Below are 23576 nucleotides of genomic sequence, written 5' to 3'. Positions count from 1 at the left end.
ATATTGCTATTCATATTTATAAGGGGTAATGATTACTTTCTTTAGTTTAATTTTATGGCATTCTTGAGGTCTGAAATAATACATAAAAATATATTTAAAAATAAAAGTTAAGTGTATTTTATACTAGATGTCGCCCACGACTCTATCCTTGCGGAATTAAAAAAAATAAACTTTTTATTGCCATTGAAATTAACAAAATTTTAAAACACAATGATTTACAATATTCATTGATGGCAAAAGGGGGTGGCTCAGCAGCTCAAAAAAAACTAAATTACTTTGTAGCGTATGTAAATTTCAGCGTGATTCCTTTAGCCGTTCTGTCGATACCCCGTAGCAATCATCCATCCATTTGAACATTCGCATTTATAATAATAGTAAACTAAGTAGTTAGGTTTTATTACGATTCAAAAAGTTCATTTTGTTTAAAGTTTCCGACAGAAAAATTAAATAAAGTTATGCGATGAGCGCTGCGCTCTAACGAGATTGATTTAAATAAAAAATTAAAGCAAAGAAAAAATTACCTAAGTTATTTTATATTGCCATATTTATAGCGAGTATATAAGTATATAGTTTAACAGCCGTACTCGTAGTAATTATGTGGTTAATAAGGAAGCCACTAAGTGTAGATTTAGTATTACAAGTTCAAACTAAACGACTATAGATTAAGCAAGCAAACAAAGACAAAAAAGGCGGTAAAATTGTCACATTTGGATAAATATGTTTTCGTAACTATATTTTAAATTGTATTTATTAACAAATAAATCTTTGGAGTACATTTAAACATACTTTTACCTCAAAAGAATCTCTCTGTGTCAATAAAACTTGATAAAAGTTCAAAGGTTAACTAAAGGTCAAATGTTTAATAAGTATAATATTAGCTTCAGAACTGAATAATTATTTGATTAGTTATGATAAGACGAGGTTAGAATTAAAAATGACGAATTGTTATAAATATAATTTTGTTCTACACAATTCAAGTCACGTGATTACGTGATTAGCTAAATTAAAAGCTGATTAGCTAAAGTCTTAAAATCTTTATACCATTCTGAAAATCTAGGCGTATAAACGCCGTAGAAAGATAAAAATCGTTTAAACAAAAGTAAGAATAAAGGTTTTAACATTTCGTACATTGCAAAATCTTTACAACCTGGTAGATAAAGTCAGCTGCCATCTCTTCAGTATTAACTGAACAGTCGAACTGTATAGTTAAAACGTACTTGTGTGTGTAAAATTGGAACAGTTTAACTATACAGTTCCCAATTGAACAGTCCGTTTTTTACTGAACAGAACAGTCAATTTTAAATTGAACGGTCCAGAATAGAAATATCGCCAATCGATAAGTGAAAAATATTTAAAAATGACAATATTGTTAATGGAATGTTACTTCTAAAAGGGTTGAATATAGTGATTTATGTAATGTATAAAAGTTAGGCAACGTGGGCAGGCCTTCCGCAAGAAGGACCGATGATTTGGTCTAGGTTGCGGGAGTATCCTGGATGCGGGTTGCACAGGACCGATCATTGTGGCGATATTTGGAGGAGGCCTTTGCCCAGCAGTGAGCGTTACGAGGCTGAATGGATGGCTGGATGGTATAAAAGTTATGAATCACGCATTATGTAATATAGAATATGAACTCGATAGCTGTCACTCCTTTTATAACGGTATCAACCCTTTTCAAGTACGCTTCACTTATTCCGATTGAATTGTTCTTGTGAAACAATTACGTAACCATATCTTAATATAGTCTGACGAACTTATCTGACCCAGTGAAAGAAGTGTATTACAATTATTTCTATCAGAAAAAATTTAAAACATACTTAGGCATAGAAATGACAACATTAACAGTACGACAAGTATCTTGTGACACGTTTTTTGACATTGACAGGATGGCTTTTTTCTCTATTTCTTGAATTTCACCAAAACAAGTTGGTTTTTATTATATCACATTTTTTTGTTTCTTAACTCATTGTGTATTATTTATTATTAAAAAATAAATCTGAGTAATGCTCATGTTTGTAACTACAGATGTAATAAAAGCCTAGAAAATTAGATAAAAACCAAACACAGCATAACAAAGGACGGGAAAATTCACATAATAAAACACAATAACGAAGTGGAAAATGGAATAAATGCTACAGCTATTTACAATATTAAGGTTTCCTTTTGTTATTTCAAAAGTCACAGGATACGGTCAGTTTCTGCAGAAATACTGGAATAAAAAAATATTATAAAATCCTCTTAATATCCTTGAAAATAATGATATCATAGTATGTTTTTATATCGTTATGCGGAGGGATGATAATCATATAAACAAAAAAGTAATGAGATTGAATGTGGATGGCTATAAAGGTAGAAGAAGACCAAAGAAAGTATGGATGGATTGTGTGAAAGAGGATATGCGTAAGAAGGGAAATTCAGATATGACGGCTGATAGAGATGTATGGAGGAGTAGTACATACTGTACCGACCCTCAATAAGGATAAGGACAGGTTAATTATGATTATATCGAAGGTTGTAATCGACATTAGAGCAAGAAACAATTTTAAGTCTACTAGTTATACTTATTTATTTTCAGTCGTTTCTTTAATATAATACCATTTGTTATAAAAAGCTACGTAACCAAAATATATTATCAAATTAGAAACTTGACTTATTGAGAGCAAGACATTTTGGGACATTACAAAGAGTGAAGCCTCCCTTGGGTTACATTCCGACAAATATATGTTTGACAGACTAGTTTATGTCTCCTAAAACATCCCCACATCCCTTAGGGTTAAGTTTTACTAACCAACACTTGTCTTCGAAATGATGAATACAACGGGCCTATCATTGCCTATATTTTTTGTAGTCAGTGCATTTTATGAAGTTTAAAAATGCACATTTCAGTACATACATTTTCACACTTAGCAAAAGCAGTGAGCTTTATGTTAAATAATTCAAGCATTAAGTAAAACATTCTGTTCTTTGGAGCAGTTTTTTATGAGACTCGTGCATTTTAAACACCACTTAAAATTTTGCTTTGAGTTCCTTTTTTACCAAACGCAGCTGTGCCTTGATCTCGCATCATTCGTGTTTACTTCTAGAAAATATTTTTTTACCTTTTTATTTACGAATTACTAACTGAACCTATGTTTGCGTGTGGCAGTTAAAATACTCAATATGTAAAAGTATCAAGCAAATATTTTCATCTGCACTAATATTATAAAGAACAAAACATTTTCTTTTATATCATAAGGTGGCAAACGAGCAAACGGCCACCTGGATTCGTCGCAATAGCGAGGCGACCATTGCCCATAGACATCCACAAATGCAGATGCGTTGCCTACCTTTAATTAACGGAGAAGGGGACGCACAGAAAGAGAATATTTCTCCTTTCTATGCGTCCCCTTTTCCGCCAAATCCACTTCCCCTTCCCATCCTTTCCCATTGATTTGAAATGTTTGTTTGTATTGAATAGGCTCCGAAACTACTGAACCGATATGAAAAATTCTTTCACTGTTGGGAAGCTACACTATCCCCGATTGTTTTAAATATTAATTACTAGATTTTTTTTATTCCGCAAGTAAGAAGTCACACTCAACTGCTAGTTTATAATAAAAATAGATTTACAAACTATATACAATGCTGATGCGATCGCAGACAAAGTTGTGATACGCATACTACGTAGTGATAGCTCTGGTCTGCGGGAAAGCTATCTAACTTTAAAACAAGGTGCTATAACATTGTACTTAATTTCTCTTTTAATAGAACAACAAGAATATTATCTAGTACTCCATCAAGTATGGAATAATTCTCTGACTTCTGAGAACTATTTAGTGATCAATTAAGTAGTTCCTTAATGTAGATAAATTGGTAAAAAACATCTCTGAGTGCGGCGGTTATTCTGAATTTTTATGATGAAATGTTGACCATTTTGTTACTTGTTCATGACTAATGACCATCAGAAATCTTATTTAGTAAATAGCACAGAAAAAAGAACCCAGGACCTGCAGATTGCAAGTCAAGTGCTTAACCCCTGAGCCACCGACGCTCTGCCGGTGGCTCAGGGGTTCTTACGGTGAAGGAAAACATCGTGATGCAACCTGCACATATGAAGAAATTCAATGATATGTATGAAGTCAACCCGCACTGGGCCGGCGAGGTTGACTATGGCCTAGTCACCCCTAACTTGGGGTAGGCTCCGAGCCCCTCGGTGGGGACGTATAGTGAGCTGATGATGTATAGATTTGAAATAACAACAACGTTGCATCTCAGAGAGGTAGGCAGAGATTATGGATTTAAATTTGTCAGGCCACAGACCTCGATCCATTTTTCATTCATTTACACACACCTCTGTCAGCACCGCGACTAATAGACTCCACAATCATACATCTCCACAAATACAAGTTTTATTATAATACAGTACATTAAAAATATGTTACTATGTTAAATAACACCATTAGAATAAAATTACACGTTCAGTTCCGTTTGCAATGTGACGGCTTTATCAAGACGATTACTTTCAGTTGGCGGGCAATTGGTTACCAGGTGTCGCTGTAAATTTACAATTCCCGCTTAATAAAGACCTCACTGTTCACCCGAGTCGTGAGATTTATCCTACTGTAATTTAATACTAAAGTTTTAGTGTAAAAATAGTTTGGTTACTTTGTAAAAACTACGGTTAAAAAGAATAAAACCACGCTGAAAATTGAAAGAAAATAACAATTTTAAAATTAATTAAAATCTCATAAACTCTCAGATGTAACTAATTCTTGACGTTGTGTCCGTAGTCTTTTTTTTTGAGATTGGAGCCTTCTAGAGGAAAGATAGGGTTATGTGAGACTTGTCTCACTAAATCACCCTCTGTGACCATCCTCAAGTGCAACTGGTGAGAGTCCCGGAATCTCTAAAGGAACGCACTGGGACCCGTATTCTTAGCCTATCTAAAATTTTATTTATTTAATTCAATATGAATTTAAATAGCAACAACAGCACAACACATTAGTACTTCTGTTCTTGTCGTTGTTTACAAAATGAATAACTGGCAGCGGTGGGATTCGAACCCACGCCTCCGAAGAGACTGGTGCCTTAAACCAGCGCCTTAGACCGCTCGGCCACGCTACCGTATACAAAAATATTGAAACATAAATTTAAATGTAAATGTAATAATATGTAATGTTATTTAAATGTAAATGTAATATTAATGTATATGTAATAAAATCTTACCTCTCATAAGTATAGTAAGTTTTCACTGTGAATTACTCATTCGTACACATTGCTGTCTTTTTCTTTTCAAATAGAATATGAGGGATGACAATTTATTTTTGTAATAATCCTTCGACAGTGGAAACTTACGGTTTAGTAAAGATTTACTTGAGCCTTATAATGAATAAAGCCATAAGTTTAACCTTCTACGCACCTTGAGGAAAATTCCTCACTTCATTGAGCTTTGCCGCTAAAGGGATACCTTTGATCATTGTTCATAAAATTATTTGTCCGTACCGATACCTTTTTTGTTAAATTAAAACGAATGGTAAATAAAAATGATTCTTATTTCAAATTTTGAAATTAGAATTTGTCCTGAATATGAAAAAGGTTTCGTTATAATTCTGTAAGATGTATGTTTCGATGTAATTTTGTTAAAATGATCGTAATAGTAATTTATAGAAATAAATCACTTACGAAAAATCGATAACGATTTTTTTTCATATTTTATAAAACAAAAAAAAATTAAAAATACTATGAACTTATTTAAAAATATATAAATCAACTCATCTCAAAGAATACTAGCTTAAATACGTTAACATAGAATGAAAATAGTTTACTCAAAGTTTAAATTGGTTAAAATCTATCAAGTATTTTTGCGTTTTAAATAATAATGAAGCAGGTAATTGAATTTCGTTAGTTAACAAAATGTCGGACGCACTGAGATTAACCATTGTGGCGGTTTTGATTCAGATTAAACAGGAATCATAGCGGGCAGGGCCGCCGCCAGCCAATTATCCGGATTAAATGAATTTCTATTTACTTCAGCGGGTCTGATTATTCGGATACATTGTGGTTATTTTGCTTTTTAATGATTTAAAATTATAATTTATATTTTACACTTTCATTTCGTTGTTTTTATACAAAAAATAAATATTTGTAACTAGTACATGTGTAGTAAAGTTATAAATTGAAAAAAGTGGAGAAATTTAAATATGAATAGACGTAATATTGTTAAGTCTTAAATTTAAGATAATGTTGTTAATTTTATAACAAATCGTTACTTTATCAATGTAATATTTATCCTTTATATAGATTTTCATAGTATAAATAAAAAAAAACACGAAGCCAATGTTTCTCGGGCTACTGCCGATGAGAACCGGACCAAACTTGTGTCTGAACTGGAGACCCTACTGGGTGAAGTTTCGGATTGGGGTCGACGAAATCTCGTTGAATTCAATCCCAAAAAGACACAAGTATGCGCCATTACCGCTAAAAAACAACCCTTTGTCGTGGATCTTCGTTTTGAGGGCACTCCCCTGGTTGCCTCAGCCAGTATCGGTATTCTCGGCGTTGACATATCGAGTGACGTTCAGTTTCGCGGTCACTTGGAAGACAAGGCCAAGCTGGCCTCCAAAAAGCTGGGTGTGCTCAGTAGGGCGAAGCAGTATTTCCAGCCGGGTCACCGCCTACAACTGTACAAGGCGCAAGTTCGGCCCCACATGGAATACTGCTCGCACCTCTGGGCGGGAGCACCCCAATACCAGCTTCTTCCGTTTGACCGCATACAACGGAGAGCGACTCGAATCGTCAACGACCGAGCTCTTACCGATCGGCTTGATACTCTGGCCTTGCGGAGGGACGTTAGTTCCCTCTGCATTTTTTATCGTTTATACCACGGGGAGTGTTCCGAAGAACTGTTTGGAACGATTCCTGCCGCCGAGTTTTGTCATCGGACGACCCGACAGACCGCCAGGTACCATCCATACCATCTGGACGGCTGGCATTCCACAACAGTGCGGTTCTCGCGAAATTTCTTGCCGCGCACGGCCGTGTTGTGGAATGGTCTGTCCTCGGCGGTATTTCCAAACCACTACGACTTAGGGTCCTTCAAGAAGCGAGCATATCTCTTTCTTAAAGGCCGGCAACGCATCTGTAATTCTCGTAGTGTTGCGGATGTCCATGGGCGTCGATGATCACTTCGGTGTTCGCGCCGCTCGTTTGCCCCCTTCTCTTATAAAAAAAAAAAAAATGCTAGTTTCCAGCAAAATAAAATTAACGTATGAACGAATTTAAAAAGGACAGGAATATTAAATTGTAATTTTATTCCAATACCAGAATACAATGTGTATACTTTATCTGCAGTAATTTTAGATAAAAAGCTGGGAAACTATAAAATTAGCATATCTCGCATAAAACAGTCACGTTTAACTACAGTCGCATTGTTTAGTTCACTTTGTTATGAAACATTGGACAATCAAATAATTTATGGAGAATATATTCTTCTTAAAAATTCTTAAATAACATTCAAAATTATTCTGTATGTAAAATGTAAATCTGACTATCTTACTTACTAATATTAATATGGATGGATGGATGTTTGTTTGAAGATATCTCCGGAACAGCTCAACGGATCTTGATGAAATTTGGCACAGATGTAGAACATAGTCTGGAAGAACACATAAGTAACTTATTAAGTTTTTTTTTTAATTCCGCGCGGATTGTGTCATGGGCGTCGATTTATATAATAGTAATAAGAATGTGCGTGACGAAATATTCATCATCATCAGCTCACTATACGTCGCCACTGAGGGGCTCGGAGCCGATCCCAAGTTAAGGGTGACTAGGCCATACTCAACCACGCTGGCCAAGTGCGGGTTGACTTCACACATATCTTGCTTCTATAAAATCTGCACGACGATATATAACCAATATACGAATACAAGACGAAACTTGAAGTTTTATGAGATCGATATGAACTTTAATTTCCGTCGACGGATGGATCGTTCGGGTGAGCTTGGAATTGTAATTTCAAACGAATCGACTTTTTATCCTTTTATAAGTAGAAAAGAAAAAAGTAAAATCACTAAATAAAAGTTTAAACGTAAAGTTTTAATAATATAAAAATTAATATTTTAGTTTTATTATTTTAAATTTTAATTTGAAGTTAGTTTACATAGAACAAATTGAACTTTCACTAAGTACCTACAGATTGTAATACATAATTTAATAAATTAGACTATGTGTATACTATTCGTTTATTTTATTTTAAAGGTTTATAAAAACATGTCTATTGTGAGTATCATAGTGATTGTAATGGTTAAGATATATTTTATTATGCACGAATAAAGCCACAACAGTGGCTTCTGTATTCACACACACCTTCAGTAGTATCTATCTGCTTCATATTGGGAAAGGATGGGAAGAGTAAGTGGATTTGGCGGAAAAGGGGACGCATAGTAAGGGGAAATATACTCATTCTGTGCGTCATCTTCTTCGTTGATTAAAGGTAGGCAACGCATCTGCATTTGCGAATGTCTATGGGCAACGGTCGCTTCGCTATTTCGGCGAATTCAGGTGGCCGTTGACTTGTTTGCCTTTTATTAGAAAAAATATGCGTAGCTTGAGATATTTAAATTCATTCATAATGTAGGAGATCTGTACGTCGTTAAGTGCTTTATATAACTTTTCCACCGCGTTAGGAATTGCTATCAAATGCTGCGAATTTCTTTGACATATTCAGTAGATATTTATTGAGAAATAGCTATCGCTTGCGACACCGTCCACGCTGAATAAAAAAACCTAATAAGAATATGAAAAACAGATAGTAGCCGATTCTCAAAACTACTGAATATGCATATAAAATTTCATAAAAATCGGTAAAGCCGTTTCGGAGGTGTATGGTAATTAACATTGTGTCACGAGAATGTTACATATGTGTATAAGATATGATACATAACACGTATTATGTTATATATGTATAACTAGCTGTCGCCCGCGACTCGGTCCGCGCTGAATTAAAAAATACATAATAAGTAGCCTATGTGTTCTTACAGACTATGTTCTACACCTGTGCTGAATTTCATCAAGATCCGTTGAACCGTTCCGGAGATACCTTCAACCTTAGGTTACACAAAACTAGCGCGTACCATCTTTAGACCACATCATCACTTCATCGAATGGGATCATGGTCAAGCGCTAGCTTTTTCAATATATAAAAAAAAACATCCATCCGTCCATATAAACTTTCACATCTATATATATAAAAGAAAGTCGTGTTAGTTACACTATTTATAACTCAAGATCAGTCGAACTGATTTAGCTGAAAATTGATGGGGAGGTAGCTTCGAACTAGGAAACGGACATAGGAACTTTTTTATTTTGTGTGCATTTTTTTATTCCGCGCGGACGGAGTCGCGGGTAAAAGCTAGTTTATAATATTAGTTACATATGTTTGTGGTAGATTATAACTTCAATGAGCTTATGCAAATGACTCTGTTCACTAATCATTTGTTAAATTGTTTGCAATCAAAATGCAGCGGAGTCAGTGATTGCATTTGGATCAATCTCTATCTATTTATATAAGATCTCCTAAGAGATTTCATTGCCTTAGTTGTATAAATAATTACAATTATGAATATTTTTAAGTTATTCAATTACTATTAATTAAGTTATTTAAATGCTTCTTTTTATGTTAACAGATTTAAAGGAAAAGGAAAAGCTTTTTAGAGTAATAGTTGGGTTGAAAATCAAATCCGCGGCGGATGAAATTGAAATGGAAGGCCATTTTAATTTAATCTTCAATGGCAGCTGCAATTGACTTGCGTGGTATTGCGGGTAATGCGCTAGTCTTTTTTAATTAAAATTGATGGGAATATTAAAACATCTTTTGTTTTTTAAACAACGTTCAAAATAAATCTTACTAATATTATAAATGCGTAAGTTTAGATGGATGGATGGATGTTTGTTTGAAGGTATCTGTGGAACGGCTCAACAAATCTTGATAAAATTTGGCACATATATAGAACATAGTCTGGAAGAATAGACTACTTAATAAGTTTTTTTTTTTTATTTCTCGCGGACGGAATCGCGGGCGACAGCTAGTGTTTTAAATAAAATTTTAAAATGCAATTTGCAGGATTATTATGATACGATTGCATTGTAAGAAATATCATTCTGCCTGGACGGTTCTGGTAGGTTCTGGTAGGTTATGGACGTGTAGAATGTAGATTATAAAAATCATTGAATAATATGAGTAAATGAAAATTTGAAAATTGATACCACGTAAGTATTCCGGTCCTGAATAAAATACAATGGGCATAATTACTAAGAAATAAAGGCTGTAGATTTAAAAAAATAAATTTATTTGATCTAGCTGTCACCCTCGACTCCGTCCGCGAGAAATTAAAAAAATTAGTAGCCATTGTGTTCCAAGCCAGTAGCCATTGTGTTCCAAGCCAAGAAAATTTTTATTTAATGTGAATAATCGTTTATTCAAAGGAAATGCAATGCGATGAAAGTTTAGTTGAGGATAGAGTTGCGATCTTCACATCGTTAGACTTGTTTGACGCTTCAGTTTGTTCTGCTCGTTAAAAGTTCTAGGAAATTTGTGAGAACACATCCGAGATGCATTAAACGTTACGTCACTATAAGGTATTGTTTTAACTTTTGACATAATTCATATTTTGATGTGTTTATGTTTGCGAAATATGTTTTTTTTTTATTACACAATATATTTTAATGTATACTATGACTAATTTACGTCTCATAAGTTTAGTAACATGATCTCCATCTGGTCATCAACCTACATTGAAAACGTTGAAAACTACAATGAATTTTATTATAACAGAATTAACAAATAAGTAAATTTAATGTCAGGTTCTAGTAAAAATTTGTAATGTAAATGTCTCTATTTCTTTTATTTATCCTCAAATTGGGTGACGGTATTGAAGGTATTTTGAGCGCAAGCCAATCCCTAAGATTTGAACATCTCAGTAGCGAAAATGAAGTGGACATCAGACTCTGTTCTCTTTCATCATATTTTCAGCAAACACTTAAAAGATCAATAGTCATACATAGAACTTAAAAAATTAAAAGTAAATCATCAAAATCTTATCCGATATCTAAAGACAGAGCGCCAAAACAAATACATCGACTTCAGGTGATTTCAATTAGGTCTAGATCCAGTACCAGATGAGACCTGGTATATAAACCAGTAGATTTAGTATCGCCTATTATTTCCCAATACCTAAAGTTGTCATTACGTCAAATTAAATCCGTTAAAATGTAAAAAATAAAAGATTTTAACTCTGGAACGCGTTTATATGTACATATGACGAACCCGAGATGTTAAGTAATCTTACTAATATTAAAAATGCGAATGTTTGGATGGATGGATGGATGGATGTTTGTGAGAAAGTATTTTCGGAACGGCTCAATGGATCTTGATGAAATTTGGCACAGACGTAGAGCAAAACGGAAAAACACATAGGATATTTATTTATTTATTTATTAACTATTATTGCTATTATTAATTATACAGAAAAATTACTTACTTACAGGTTACTTATTACGTTTTTCTTAATTCCGCCTGGACGGAGTCGCGGGTGACAGCTAGTCATTTAATAAAAAGCAATGAAAATTATAGCGCCTTTTAAAATGCATAAGCAATGTAAAAACTGTTAAAAAGAACAATTCCCTTACTTAGCAGTTAAAAATATTTCACTTTGGGGAACATTTTATCGCAACGCAAAAGTTGCAAAGTTTTCAACACTACGAAAGTACTATTCGTTTGAATTTTACTCTTAAGCGCTTATAAAACATATATTAGCGAACCGTCCCGTCTTCTTACGAACAAAATACGTTTTCTAAAAATAGGCTATGTTTTTTGAAAAGGAATTAGCATTCTAATGATGAAAGAATTTTTGAAATCGGTCCAGTAATTTTTCATTTGCTTCGTTACAAATACACATATTTATTCTTTTTGATATTTATTTATAAAAAAGGCATACTACTTTCCTTTTCATTGTAATACATAGTAGGTTAATTTAAAACCTGACCTGTGTAAAAGCCTGTCCTAAAAGTATTCCGGACACAAAAGATTTTACGTGCGAAAGTTTGCAAAAGTTAAAAGTTTTCTTGTCCATTATTCCTGCAACATGCGACTCATATAAAATTAAAATCTAAGAATTTAGTTACAATAACATCCATAAATAATTATATTCTATAATTAAATAATTAAACAAGATGTAATGCATTATTTTCATTAAAATCGAGTATTTCTTTAGCAAATTAAAACATTTACTAGTAACAAGAAAACGATCTATAACAGAGTTTGAAAGTCTTAATCAAATTCCAGGCAACGATTGCTTTCATAGTGACGCAATGAAGAGGTAAATTGTAATTTATTAAGGCTGATAGTGAGAACAGATCTAAATGAAAATAAAGTCCATAGCAAATGTTTAAAGTTAAATAAAACTCCTGATCTAAATTAGAAGTTGGATAAATCTCAAATCGATCTTTAACAGGTTTATAGAAATTCTAGACAACTAGTAACCTTGATAACATCTCACATTTTAATAATCATGTGGAGGACAAGTTAACATACAACATATTTATTCATTATAAAAATTATTTCTGTGAACTGGTTTCGGTAAACGCAACACGGAACTACAAAAAAATTGTTATTTATATATCACATTGGCTTCGCTACGTCAGCCTATGAAGAGATGAATGGGTAATGATGTAAGTGAAGACAGCACGTGTGGAGGCACAGAATAGAGAATATTTCCCCTTCTTTTATGACCTCCCTACATCAAATCCCTTTCTTCTTCCCATTCTTATCTTATACGAATACAATAAGGAGGAAAAGAGGAGAGGTTCAGCTCTCTTGGTCACCCTTGAATCGGAATGCTAAACGCGTAATAAGTGACAACCCAAGAAAAGGTCCCCTCTCGGTAATAATATCGAAGTAACAGCTCCAGCCGAGACTCCTGAGGTAGCCCTCGAGCTTAGTTACTCATAAACGAGTTTTAGGCTAAGAGCCATCTGCGCCCAGCCACCTCAAGCTTCACGTCTGTCTTCCGTGGGGTCGTGGTAATTTGTGCAACAGATGTTATTGTTGCTGGCAACTGCGATGATAGTGATTAGCTTCGCTTTGTCCTCGTTCAATCTCGCGACAGTATATTTATTAAATATTATTTAAGAGTACTTAAACAAAATAGCGAAAATGTACGTAACGTGTGTAAACGTTGATTCGTTTTTCACTGTCAAAAGCTGGAATCTCTGAGAAATTATTATACTATAAAGGAAGCGAAAATTTTGTACCCCTTTTTAAAAGAATTTGTAATTCTCGAATAACGATCAATGCAACCACGCATTATTAATATTTTTATGTCCATGTTCGTGTTCAATTTAATCTCCTGTCGAACGTGTCAAAAAACAATCTCATGTTGGTAAGTTGACCTCTGTGATGTTCAAATTACGTGAATTCTATGTACGGACCACGGAATGAGGACTTTTCCCCTTTCTCTACGTTTTCTCTCCCGACCAGTCCACTTTCTCTTCCCATCCTTTATAAGAATAAAATTATAAGGAATCTTTTCCATATAATTTAACACTAGAATTTGGCCTCCGACACATTCATCAGACGAATCGTGGAACTACTTCATCTTTACGCATTCTGTGTGTATCTATCACGGTTTTGCACGAGACGTTTTTAAAACTTGTTTTTTTTTTTTAAAAAAAAGGTTGGTTCTGTAACGATCTGTATCTGTAATTTTAGTTTTTAGAGCATTTTGACTTTTTAAATAAAAAAACATTTAACAAACATTTAAAAAACATTTTTAATCATATGAACAAAAAAGTAATGAGATTGAATGTGGATGGCTATAAAGGTAGAGGAAGACCAAAGAAAGTATGGATGGATTGTGTGAAAGAGGATATGCGTAAGAAGGGGGTAAATTCAGATATGACGGCTGATAGAGATGTATGGAGGAGTAGTACATACTGTGCCGACCCTCCATAGGGATAAGGGCAGGTTGATGAGAGCATTTTGCCTTTTTCATGTTTATTTATTTTTACGCCTACTTATTTCGGCTTTAATTTTGTTAAAGAAATCACCCTGTAATATATACGTCCTGTAATAAAACACAAACACACCTGTGTGTGTGCAACTGCAATTGAATTACATGGTCACTTAATTTCATAAAAATGTCCTTGAGTGTTGGAAAGGTCACTGCATTTTTTTGTCTCTTATTGTATTATTTTAATGAAATAAAAAATCTTCATAATTATACCAGAAATTTATCTTTTAATTTGTGTTATGTCCTTGAGATCGTAAACAAGTTTGGGAGTCAAAATCAGGTATTATAACTCTAACGCTGACGCGATCGTCTTTATTAGATTTGTGACACGAACTACGTAGTATGGTGTTAATACAAATTAATTTCGCGAGTGTAAAAATGAAATTCTTTGTGATGTTTTTGTTTTTGTTTATAATAAATTGTAGCGGTTTAACCGGTAAGTTATTACTTCTCATATATTTAATGTTGTTAATTATATTATAGTGGTTTGTTAAATGTCTACTGCGCCATGTAATTACGATTAAACAAGTACTTGAGAATACGCATTTTTTTTTCAATTTGATTTTTAAATAATGCAACATTAAATTGTTTAGGTTTAAATCATACTTAAAAAATAAAGCAAACAAGGAGCTAACATTTTATCCTACTAAACATATTTTCAGTAAAAAAGTTTTTATTTAATAAATTAATAAATCACTTTTCAAACTTATTAAGTACATTGATAGTCTTCTTAAAAAAACAGTGCAACTTACGATTTTATTAATTAAAATTTATGACCGAGTAATCTAAATCTTATATTAAAAACAGATAGTGAATATAATCGAATGCCCCCAATATACCATCTGGACAACTACGAGAGTTGCCTGCAGCGCAGCGGTGATGTCTACTGCACCACGCACTTCTCCCTCGTCTCCGAAGCTCCGAGCGAACTGTTGGACATCATACACGTAAGCTGAAACTATAGAATAGACAATGCGATTTAATGATACCATCCAAAATACTTTAAAAGGCTTTTAGGCGTAAAACGTGGTAAACGCGCAAGCGGCCACTTCTTAGAAAAAGATGGGAAGGAGAAAAGGTTCAAATATTTTCTTCTTGTGCGTCCTCTCCTCTGTCGATTAAAGATAAGCAATGCATCTGCAAATACAGATGGACAGTGGTCGCTTTGCTGTCTTAGCGATTTCAAGTGATCACTTACTCGTTTGGCATTATAATAATTAAAAAAGAGGTTCCCGGCAGACACTTATCAGACAAAACGCGGGATTACTTCCACTTGAAGCATTCTTGTGTGTGGTCGAGGTAAAAAACTACAACAATCTAATGACCAATAGATATTTTGTATGTTTATGTTTAAAGGAGTATTCCAAGGACACAGCGACGCATTTTAACCACAGTAAGCTGAGGTACGGGCTATGTCTGCTGGAGAGTTGTAACAGCTATCACACTAGAGAGGCAACCGTCACCACCCAACTGCTCGAAGCGTGTCTCAACAGAACATTCCGTGATCAATACAATTTACAAACTAGAGTTACTAAGTTCTATTGCAACGAATACAATGAGACTGCCGAAAATAACTTTAGTGATTTTTGTATGGGTTTGATTCTCTTCTCTCTTGCGGGACTCGCTATATTTAGCACTTTCCTCGACATATTTCTACCAAACATAAAACTGGAAGGTTCGTATAACATATTTAAAATTAGTCATACATTTTTGAAAATCTATAATCGTTATTGATTTAAAATAATGATGTTATAATTTCAGATTTTCCGTTATTTTTAAATTTCTCAATAAGACACAATTGGAGACGTTTGATCGCACCTTACGAAGTTGAGACAGATAGTAATCGTCAAATTTTCAAATCATTGCACGGCATAAGGTTAGTTAAAATATAAATGTAATTAGGGAACAAAAACCACTTTTATATTAATAATTTAAGTCAGGTGAAACAGGTGCGTAATATTTAAATTATTTGATTTGCGAATCCGGTTTAAAAATGTTACTATTTTAAATATTTTTTTTACAATTTATTTAATCTAATGAATGTACAATGATCAACCTTAATTATTCACGTATAAGCCTAGTGAAATAAATTTGAATGTGTTTATTTTTTGCTATAAAGGTCATTCGTTTGCAAATATTTGAGCGCTATAGTGGGAAAAGTTTATTTGACCTGGTAATCGCACTTAGTTCTCTAAGAAAGTCTGTAATACCTACATACGTAGGTATAAGAAATATTTAGCACAATTTTTTCGATATTGATTTTAATGTTTTTATTTCATAAATATGATCGGATTTTATTTGTTCTAGTAATTCAAGTATAACCCTATTTTATGCATTTTCAGAGTGGTATTGGTCAGTTCAGTTATACTAGGGCACAGCCGGGTACCTCACGTGACAACTATGAAGGATTTAAAATTAATTGAGGAGGTAGGACAAGCTAAAGACAGACAATCACACAAACAGTCATTTTTGTATGCAGTCGTTGAAATCAATAAACAAAACAAGTAATCAAAAAATGTACAATTACCTTCCAGAGTTACAAAGATATATTATTGTATATATTTCTGAACGGCAATATCATTGTACAAACATACTTCGTCATCTCGGGAATGTTACTCGTATACAAATTGCAATGTTATAACGAAAGTTATAAGATTGATTTTCATTTAATACCGAAGCTGATTTCAACGAGGTGGCTCAGGTAAGATAGTTATAACTTTTAACAGTGTTTGAGTCCGTAGAAGTATAGAATAGAATATCTTTTTTCCGTTTTCCTTTCCTCTATCGAATAAATGTAGGCAACGCACCTGCAAAACATTTTGTTGCAGATGACTATTACTACCCGTACAAACATACTTACTTTCAAATTCTGAAATCCAAAAAAGATTTAATATGTAAACAAAAGCCAACAGAAGTCAGTTATTCATACCTATGCAAATTATTTTTTTACAGATTAGTTCCACCGCATGCCTTTGTAACATTGTTCACTGCGTCTTGGCTGAGACATATTAAATCAGGACCTCTATGGGAGGTAGTTATTATTTATACTTACAACGATTCTCCGTTTAAGTAACATTATTATCACCACTAGATGTGATTTATATAAATGCAAAATTATTTAAAAAAAGGTTTAAATGAATAATTGTATACAAGGTTACCACTTAACTTAATGACGGCTGAAAAGAACATTTTAAAATGTAGAATAGAATATACCTTATAATAAACAATAGAATATATTGAGAAAAAAAAACTTGAGAGGTGTCAAGGGACACCCGGATGGAACGAAGTTCCTTTCAATTAATTAGTGAATAATAATAATCATACTTTATTTAAACAAAAACCACTTATACATATTACATCAGTTGTTGGAGCCTCCTTTTAAGTATAGAATACTTGTAGCAGGATGCTCCGTTCTTCCGTAACATTCATTTTTTTTGAAGTGAAGGATCCAATGTTTATTCTATGCATAAATAACTTAAGTCTTCACAAGAAGTACATTTTATTTCTATGAATTTTCGTTATATATTGTCACGTCGTTGCCATGGTGATATAGCAAAAAGTGTCGTGACAACTTTTCGTAAGAATTTTTTCCGTCTAGCCCCCTGTCACAACGCGCGATAAGGAACTTCGTTCCAATTATATTAAGGGATTAACCGTGGGTTTCTGAGAACCAAAATATCCCTTTTTGTGCCATAAATCGCTGATAAACAGCTTATATGTTTAAACATGTCAGTGTGATCACATTTTTAATTTCAGATAGCTATTGGTGATGAGATAAGAGATTGCCAGGAACGCGGTTGGTTGGGACTTCTATACTTGAATAATTTCCTTTATGATGCTCAATGCACACCACATACATGGTAATATTATATTATTTATGCAAAGTAAAGGTTAGCGGAGTATGGACATGTTATGAGGAGGGAATAATTGCATGTGACAAGGAGAACTTTAAGTATGAGTGTGGAGGTACACTGGTAGAGGTGACTGGGAGAGGACTAGGAAGTGATGGATGGATTGAGTGTAAAGTGACATGATCAAGAAGGGGGTGTCAATGGAGATGACGTCAGACTGATTCATGTGGAGGACGGAATTAGAATTTATTTTGAAACACGATATATACTTTAAACAGAAATAAATAGAAAAAAAGAATAGCCTCGTTATATTGCGGAAAACATGGAACTAATTTCTTCGCGCCCCGAGCCCTGGATTTTTTGATCTTGGTTAAGCTATATACATTATCAATATCTGTTATTTATATTTCTAATCACATTTCAGGCATTTATCAGCTGACACGCAACTTTTCTGCTTCGGAGTTGTTTTCTATTTGATGGCAAAAAATAAAAACAGAAATCTTATGCTCGCATTAACCTTTTTAGTGGGACTACTAATTCCAGGAGTAATAACGTACTTACGAAATTTAAGTCCATTGATAATACTCTCTCCTACGTAAGTAGCTTTTATAAGTATGCGGAAGGATAAAGACTTTATTTATTTTATTAATGAGCGATCGTAAAAACCGCCCCGTAATTTAGGTAGATTTTGAATTTTTTTTTAATTTTGAAACGTGCATGTCGCTTTGCGAAGTGAGCGTCGATCGGGTTGATGACGAGTTGGCAATAGCTCGCTGTCGTCTAGTGCAGACGAGAATGATGAATAAATTTAACTTTTTTTTATATATTTATACCGCTCAATCAGTGACGTCTAGGAGGTGATTCCGGTTGGGGGAGTGAACGAATGCGCGTTAACCTTAATTCGTCGCAACAGGAAATTCTCCGAATCATTACATTATTTTTCCTAGGCGAAAAATAATCGGGCGGTAATCACGATCTTGCAGTGACATCTTGTTTTCATATCTTCTAGGCTAGGCTTCTTTTTAGGAAATTTGGGATTTGATTTTATGAACTAAAAGTCACATGATCGCATTTAAAATAATTACTATTAGTACAAGTATTCAGTCATTATTTTAAATGGTGTATAAAAAATAATGAATTAGGTGTAAATTGAAATAGTGTTCAAAGGGAAGAAGCCTATAGTTTTCAACTTAACATATAATTTTAACAAGTGTAGTACACATACACATTGAAGTATTTTTCATAAAGTTTTGTCAATTTCTTTTAAAAGATCTATAAGCACTTTCTTCGGAATGGATCCAAATTTTAACGAAGTGTATAGACAAGCCTATACGAATGTGCCTAACTATGCTATAGGATTGGCTCTTGGATACTTAATATATGATTTACAAAGAAGCAATTTTCAAATAGAAAAATATAAGGTAAGTTTACAACATACAAGTACACAAAGCGACACAAATATATCTTGACTTTAATCGACACATTTTCGAGTTAGGAATCTGTATGCCGACAGGTTCAGTTATGTTTGTCGGTGTATTTTAATTTTTTGTTCTACTTGATTAACAAAATTAGATATTTCAAACACAGTAAACGAGAAACATGTATGAAGAAGCATAGAAGTAAAAGATAAGAATGCTCCGACACTTATGGTTGATTATGGTATTTTTTTCAATAGCTCTTTTGTTGTAGAAGTACCGCTACATGTACTGGGCATTGCTACCTGCGTGCTTAGTACCCATGTTCCTTGGTAGCGTATTTTACGGCCCAACGCGACACCCTGTATATCTGCAACTGCTTTATGCTGTTATATCTAAGCCATACTTTGGTTTGCTGGTTGCTATCATAATATTCGGATTTGTGTTTAAATACGAAAGTAAGAATTTTATGGTTTATGTTATGTTAAAATTCTCGTAAACAATGTGATTGTTCCTTAATATTCTGTGTGTATTAACAGATGTATACCGCGGCTTCTTCGAATGGTCGAATTGGAGAGTGTTGAGCCGCCTCTCGTACTGCGCGTTCCTTGTGCACTTTCTTATCATCAGACTGTACACAGCCAGCCAAACCCAACTCACACACATTACTGTCTATACAAATGTAAGTCTTTAAATCTATACTCACTGTTGCTCTAATACTGCAAGTTCCTTGTGTTCTTGTTCATAGACTGTTCACTGCCAACCAATGATTGAGGTGCGTATTTTCATATCCGCAGGTGGCGATGGTGACGGGCTTTATCATCAGCAGCTTTGCAATTGCGCTACCGCTGTGGCTGCTGGTTGAAGCTCCCTCTACCGGCCTCCTCCAGTACTACACTACCAATAATCTACCAGAGACATCGAAGTCTGAAAAGTTTAAAAATACTTAATTGTTTCTTATTTTTTTTAGTTCAAGTTTGTTTTCCTATTTTTTATTACGATAACATGTTATTTTTTTATTTTTATAATAAATGTAATTATCGTGTGAATATAAGATTAAAGTAAACAAGGATCATATTGTTACTATTTAAATAGAAAATAGTATTTGTAAGATATTAATTAATAATGAACTGCTAATGTGATATTCAAAATAATTTCAGTTTGCAAAATGTTCATTGAATCGCAACAATAGTTCAGTTAATTATAACAATTGTTCAATTCATTGAGATAATTGAAGTGAATGATTGTGACCAATTTTGTTCAGTTGAATTCATGATGCGAACTATTTTTGTTTATTATCGAATTATAGAAAAGTTTTGCGTGTTTATTTATCTCAACAAAATAGAAAATAGTTTACAATATATAGTTTATAGTAGTAGTAGTAATAAAAAGTTTTAAATAGGTTAGTAACAAATTGCAGATACGAGTTTAAGTTTGTTGTACTTTTATAACTGCACAAGTTATTGTAATTAACTAATATAGAAAACGGCCAAAACACTCACGTACATTTGTCCGGTGTCGGCACTGACTAGTTTCGAGTCCACCGGGGGCCCTCACTGAGCGACGACTCAACCTGATGAAGGGCCCCCGATTGGCTCGACACTAGTCGTGCCGACACCGGACAAGTGTACGTGAGTGTTTTAGCCGTTTTCTATTTTAATTAATGATAATGTCTCACGGAAGTTTGAATAATTTAAAAGCTATTGTCTGCGGATTTTTATCCCATTTCGAAATATTTGTAACGTGATTCGAAGTTTTATAAATTGGTGTTAATGGTGATCCAGCTCTTATTAAGTGAAATGGAAAAAAATCTTTCGCACTGAAGATTAAAGAACTCATTATTCTTCGTCATTTTTTCTTTTACATCTGTGAGATATTTGTTAAAACCATGAATGTAAGGACAATCGCGTGTCAAATGATTAATGACAACCTAAAACTTTGCCGCCTTCATTATCGTCAAAACAATCGAATGAAAAAGTTAATGATTATAATTTTACGAACAAACTTTTATATTTCAATTAAGCTTCGAAATTCAAAAATCTCAATAAAATTTTCATCGAGATTGAATCGTTAAACGTTTAATAGTTGTTCAAGTTCGATTTGAGTTCCAAACAAGTTGATAACAAAGTACTTCAATATCACATTGACTTAATACATCAGTGGTTAGTTGCCAGTTCTACAAACGCTAATGGTCCGATTCTATGCTTACCTATAAACTTCTATAATAACTTCATATACAGGCTGTCCCAAAAGGTTACTTACATAGGAAGGGGGGTGATAGGCGTGATCACAAGGGTCACCAGAAAAATAAAATAAAAATTCCACTCTGGGTATTAAAAGGAATAAATGGCTATTTTATAAAAACTTAAAAATTTTACACCTTGTGGGGCGATTTTGCTACCGATGACCTACAAATCTAATATATAAAATTCTCGTGTCACAGTTTTCGTTGCCATACTCCTCCGAAACGGCTTGACCGATTCTCATGAAATTTTGTGAGCATATTCAGTAGGTCTGAGAATCGGCCAACATCTATTTTTCATTTTTTTTAACTTCTGGCGGACGGAGTCGCGGGCGACAGCTAGTATTGCTATAATAACAGATGAGTTGCTTCATTGGACAGAGGAATATACTAAAATGATATTTTCCTTTAACATTCATTATCACAGTCTAGTCCATCTCTTCTTCCCACTATATATATATTTGTATATGTAGATTAGCTGTCGCCCGCGACTCCGTCCGCGCGGAATTAAAAAAAAAAACATAATTCTACTATGTGTTCTTCCAAGCTATAGTCTACATCTATGCAAAATTACAGCGTTATCCATGCAGCCGTTCTGGAGATACCTTCAAACAAACATCCATTCATCCATCCAGCCATCCAAACAAACATTCGCATTTATAATATTAGTAAGATTATTATAAAATACATATTATATCATAATTTTGATTTTGTTTCTTTTGAAAACGTTATTATCTTGTTAGCACGATTTCTACGGTATTCCGTATTCATTATAATTTATAATTAAATAATCCGCTTTAACTGAACTCAACTGACCCGTACTCTCCCACGCTCCGACTTTGAATCCCTTCTATCTCTTGGAGGTGCCACCATCCTTGCAAGTGATTTCAATAGCAAGCACATTCTATGGAACTCTACTAGAATCGTGAGCTCGGGTAGACGCAAGAACGCGGCTACCCGAGCTCACGATTTGTAACTCACTGAATCAAATCGAAAACAGCTACAGGTATTACAGCGTGAAGTAAAAACATGCATAGCTGCCATCCGGAATGAACGGTGGCATTCAACGCTTCAAAATATAAAGACATCACCAATGGGCAATGGTGGGCAAGTCCAAGTTTATATGAAGATCGCTATTGCGCATGTACCACAGGGCTCCCGTGGCTCTACGCAAGAATCTATTCTGAATCACCTGAAGTCGATGTATTTGTTTCGGGGCAATGTGCGCGAATACCGGACTAGCAGACGTCATAACAGGACGAACTACTGATTTATAGAGTGTCACCTTGTTCCGAAAGGACATTTTACTCTTTCTGTTAAACAACGCGGAAAGACGACCTAGGATGAAAGCCGCGCGGTTCCTGACCCGGGTCACATGAGCGAGAAGTTAAGTTTAGAGTCAAGTATGACACCTAAGTTTTTAACTTGGTCTTCCCAAGGTATTGGGCTGTCCATGAGTTTAATGGATGGAAGAACAGCCTCTTTTTGGCGTGAAAAGTAAAGCGCCGCGCTTTTGCTAGGGTTAATTTCTATCCTCCAAGTCCGAAACCAAGCACCAAGTGTGATGGCAGCGGTTTGGAGACGTCGGCATATAACATCGGGTTTACGACCAAATGTGAATACGCAGGTGTCATCGGCGAATAGAGCTAGCTCTACACCGTGTACGCGCGGAATGTCATTTAAAAAAAAGCAATGAGAATTATAGCGCCTTTTAAAATGCACGAACAATGTACAAACTGTTAAAAAGAACAATTCCCTTACTTAGCAGTTAAAAATATTTCACTTTGGGGAGCATTTTATCGCAACGCGAAAGTTGCAAAGTTTTCAACACTACGAATGTCCTATTCGTTTAAATTTTACTCTTAAGTGCTTATAAAACATAATTACTAGCGATCTGTTCCGACCTCTTACGAACAAAATATTTTTGTCCATGTTTGTGTTCAAATAAATGTCATGTCGAATGTGCCAAAAAACAATATCATGTTAGTAAGTTAATCTCTGTGATGTTGAAATTACGTGA

At 34.1% G+C, this 23576-nt stretch overlaps 2 protein-coding genes, 1 long non-coding RNA gene and 1 other non-coding gene across 4 annotated transcripts; 3 read left to right on the top strand and 1 right to left on the bottom strand.

Moving 5' to 3' along the window:
- Positions 1-5021: 5021 nt before the first annotated feature.
- On the bottom strand, positions 5022-5103 carry Trnal-aag. The gene has a single exon. It is a non-coding gene; the product is annotated as a tRNA-Leu (tRNA).
- Positions 5104-14356: 9253 nt separating this feature from the next.
- On the top strand, positions 14357-16419 carry LOC123721812. Its single transcript, XM_045681685.1, has 4 exons — positions 14357-14484; positions 14856-14995; positions 15405-15723; positions 16391-16419. The coding sequence occupies exons 1-4, from the start codon at positions 14391-14393 to the stop codon at positions 16417-16419; spliced, it is 582 nt and encodes a 193-aa protein (XP_045537641.1). The 5' UTR covers positions 14357-14390.
- A 611-nt stretch (positions 16420-17030) lies between these two features.
- Positions 17031-18556, top strand: LOC123721781. Its single transcript, XR_006756306.1, has 3 exons — positions 17031-17079; positions 17805-17908; positions 18324-18556. It is a non-coding gene; the product is annotated as an uncharacterized LOC123721781 (long non-coding RNA).
- A 595-nt stretch (positions 18557-19151) lies between these two features.
- LOC106715362 lies at positions 19152-20264 on the top strand. The gene is made up of 4 exons (XM_045681684.1): positions 19152-19320; positions 19589-19772; positions 19854-19996; positions 20112-20264. The coding sequence occupies exons 1-4, from the start codon at positions 19192-19194 to the stop codon at positions 20262-20264; spliced, it is 609 nt and encodes a 202-aa protein (XP_045537640.1). The 5' UTR covers positions 19152-19191.
- The last annotated feature ends 3312 nt before the right edge of the window (positions 20265-23576 follow it).

Source organism: Papilio machaon, chromosome 16, assembly GCF_912999745.1.
Source record: "Papilio machaon chromosome 16, ilPapMach1.1, whole genome shotgun sequence".
In the NCBI taxonomy this organism is placed as follows: domain Eukaryota; kingdom Metazoa; phylum Arthropoda; class Insecta; order Lepidoptera; family Papilionidae; genus Papilio; species Papilio machaon.
This window is presented reverse-complemented; position numbering and strand designations above follow the sequence as displayed.

What these genes read in the sequence shown, in the direction of transcription:
- LOC123721812 (XM_045681685.1), top strand. Translation starts at nt 14,391, where the DNA reads ATGGTGTTAATACAAATTAATTTCGCGAGTGTAAAAATGAAATTCTTT. An exon ending in AACTGTTGGACATCATACAC is followed by an intron (nt 14,996 to 15,404) that starts GTAAGCTGAAAC and finishes TTATGTTTAAAG; the next exon opens with GAGTATTCCAAGGACACAGC. An exon ending in ACCAAACATAAAACTGGAAG is followed by an intron (nt 15,724 to 16,390) that starts GTTCGTATAACA and finishes ATGCATTTTCAG; the next exon opens with AGTGGTATTGGTCAGTTCAG.
- LOC106715362 (XM_045681684.1), top strand. Translation starts at nt 19,192, where the DNA reads ATGGATCCAAATTTTAACGAAGTGTATAGACAAGCCTATACGAATGTG. An exon ending in TTCAAATAGAAAAATATAAG is followed by an intron (nt 19,321 to 19,588) that starts GTAAGTTTACAA and finishes CTTTTGTTGTAG; the next exon opens with AAGTACCGCTACATGTACTG. An exon ending in ACATTACTGTCTATACAAAT is followed by an intron (nt 19,997 to 20,111) that starts GTAAGTCTTTAA and finishes TCATATCCGCAG; the next exon opens with GTGGCGATGGTGACGGGCTT.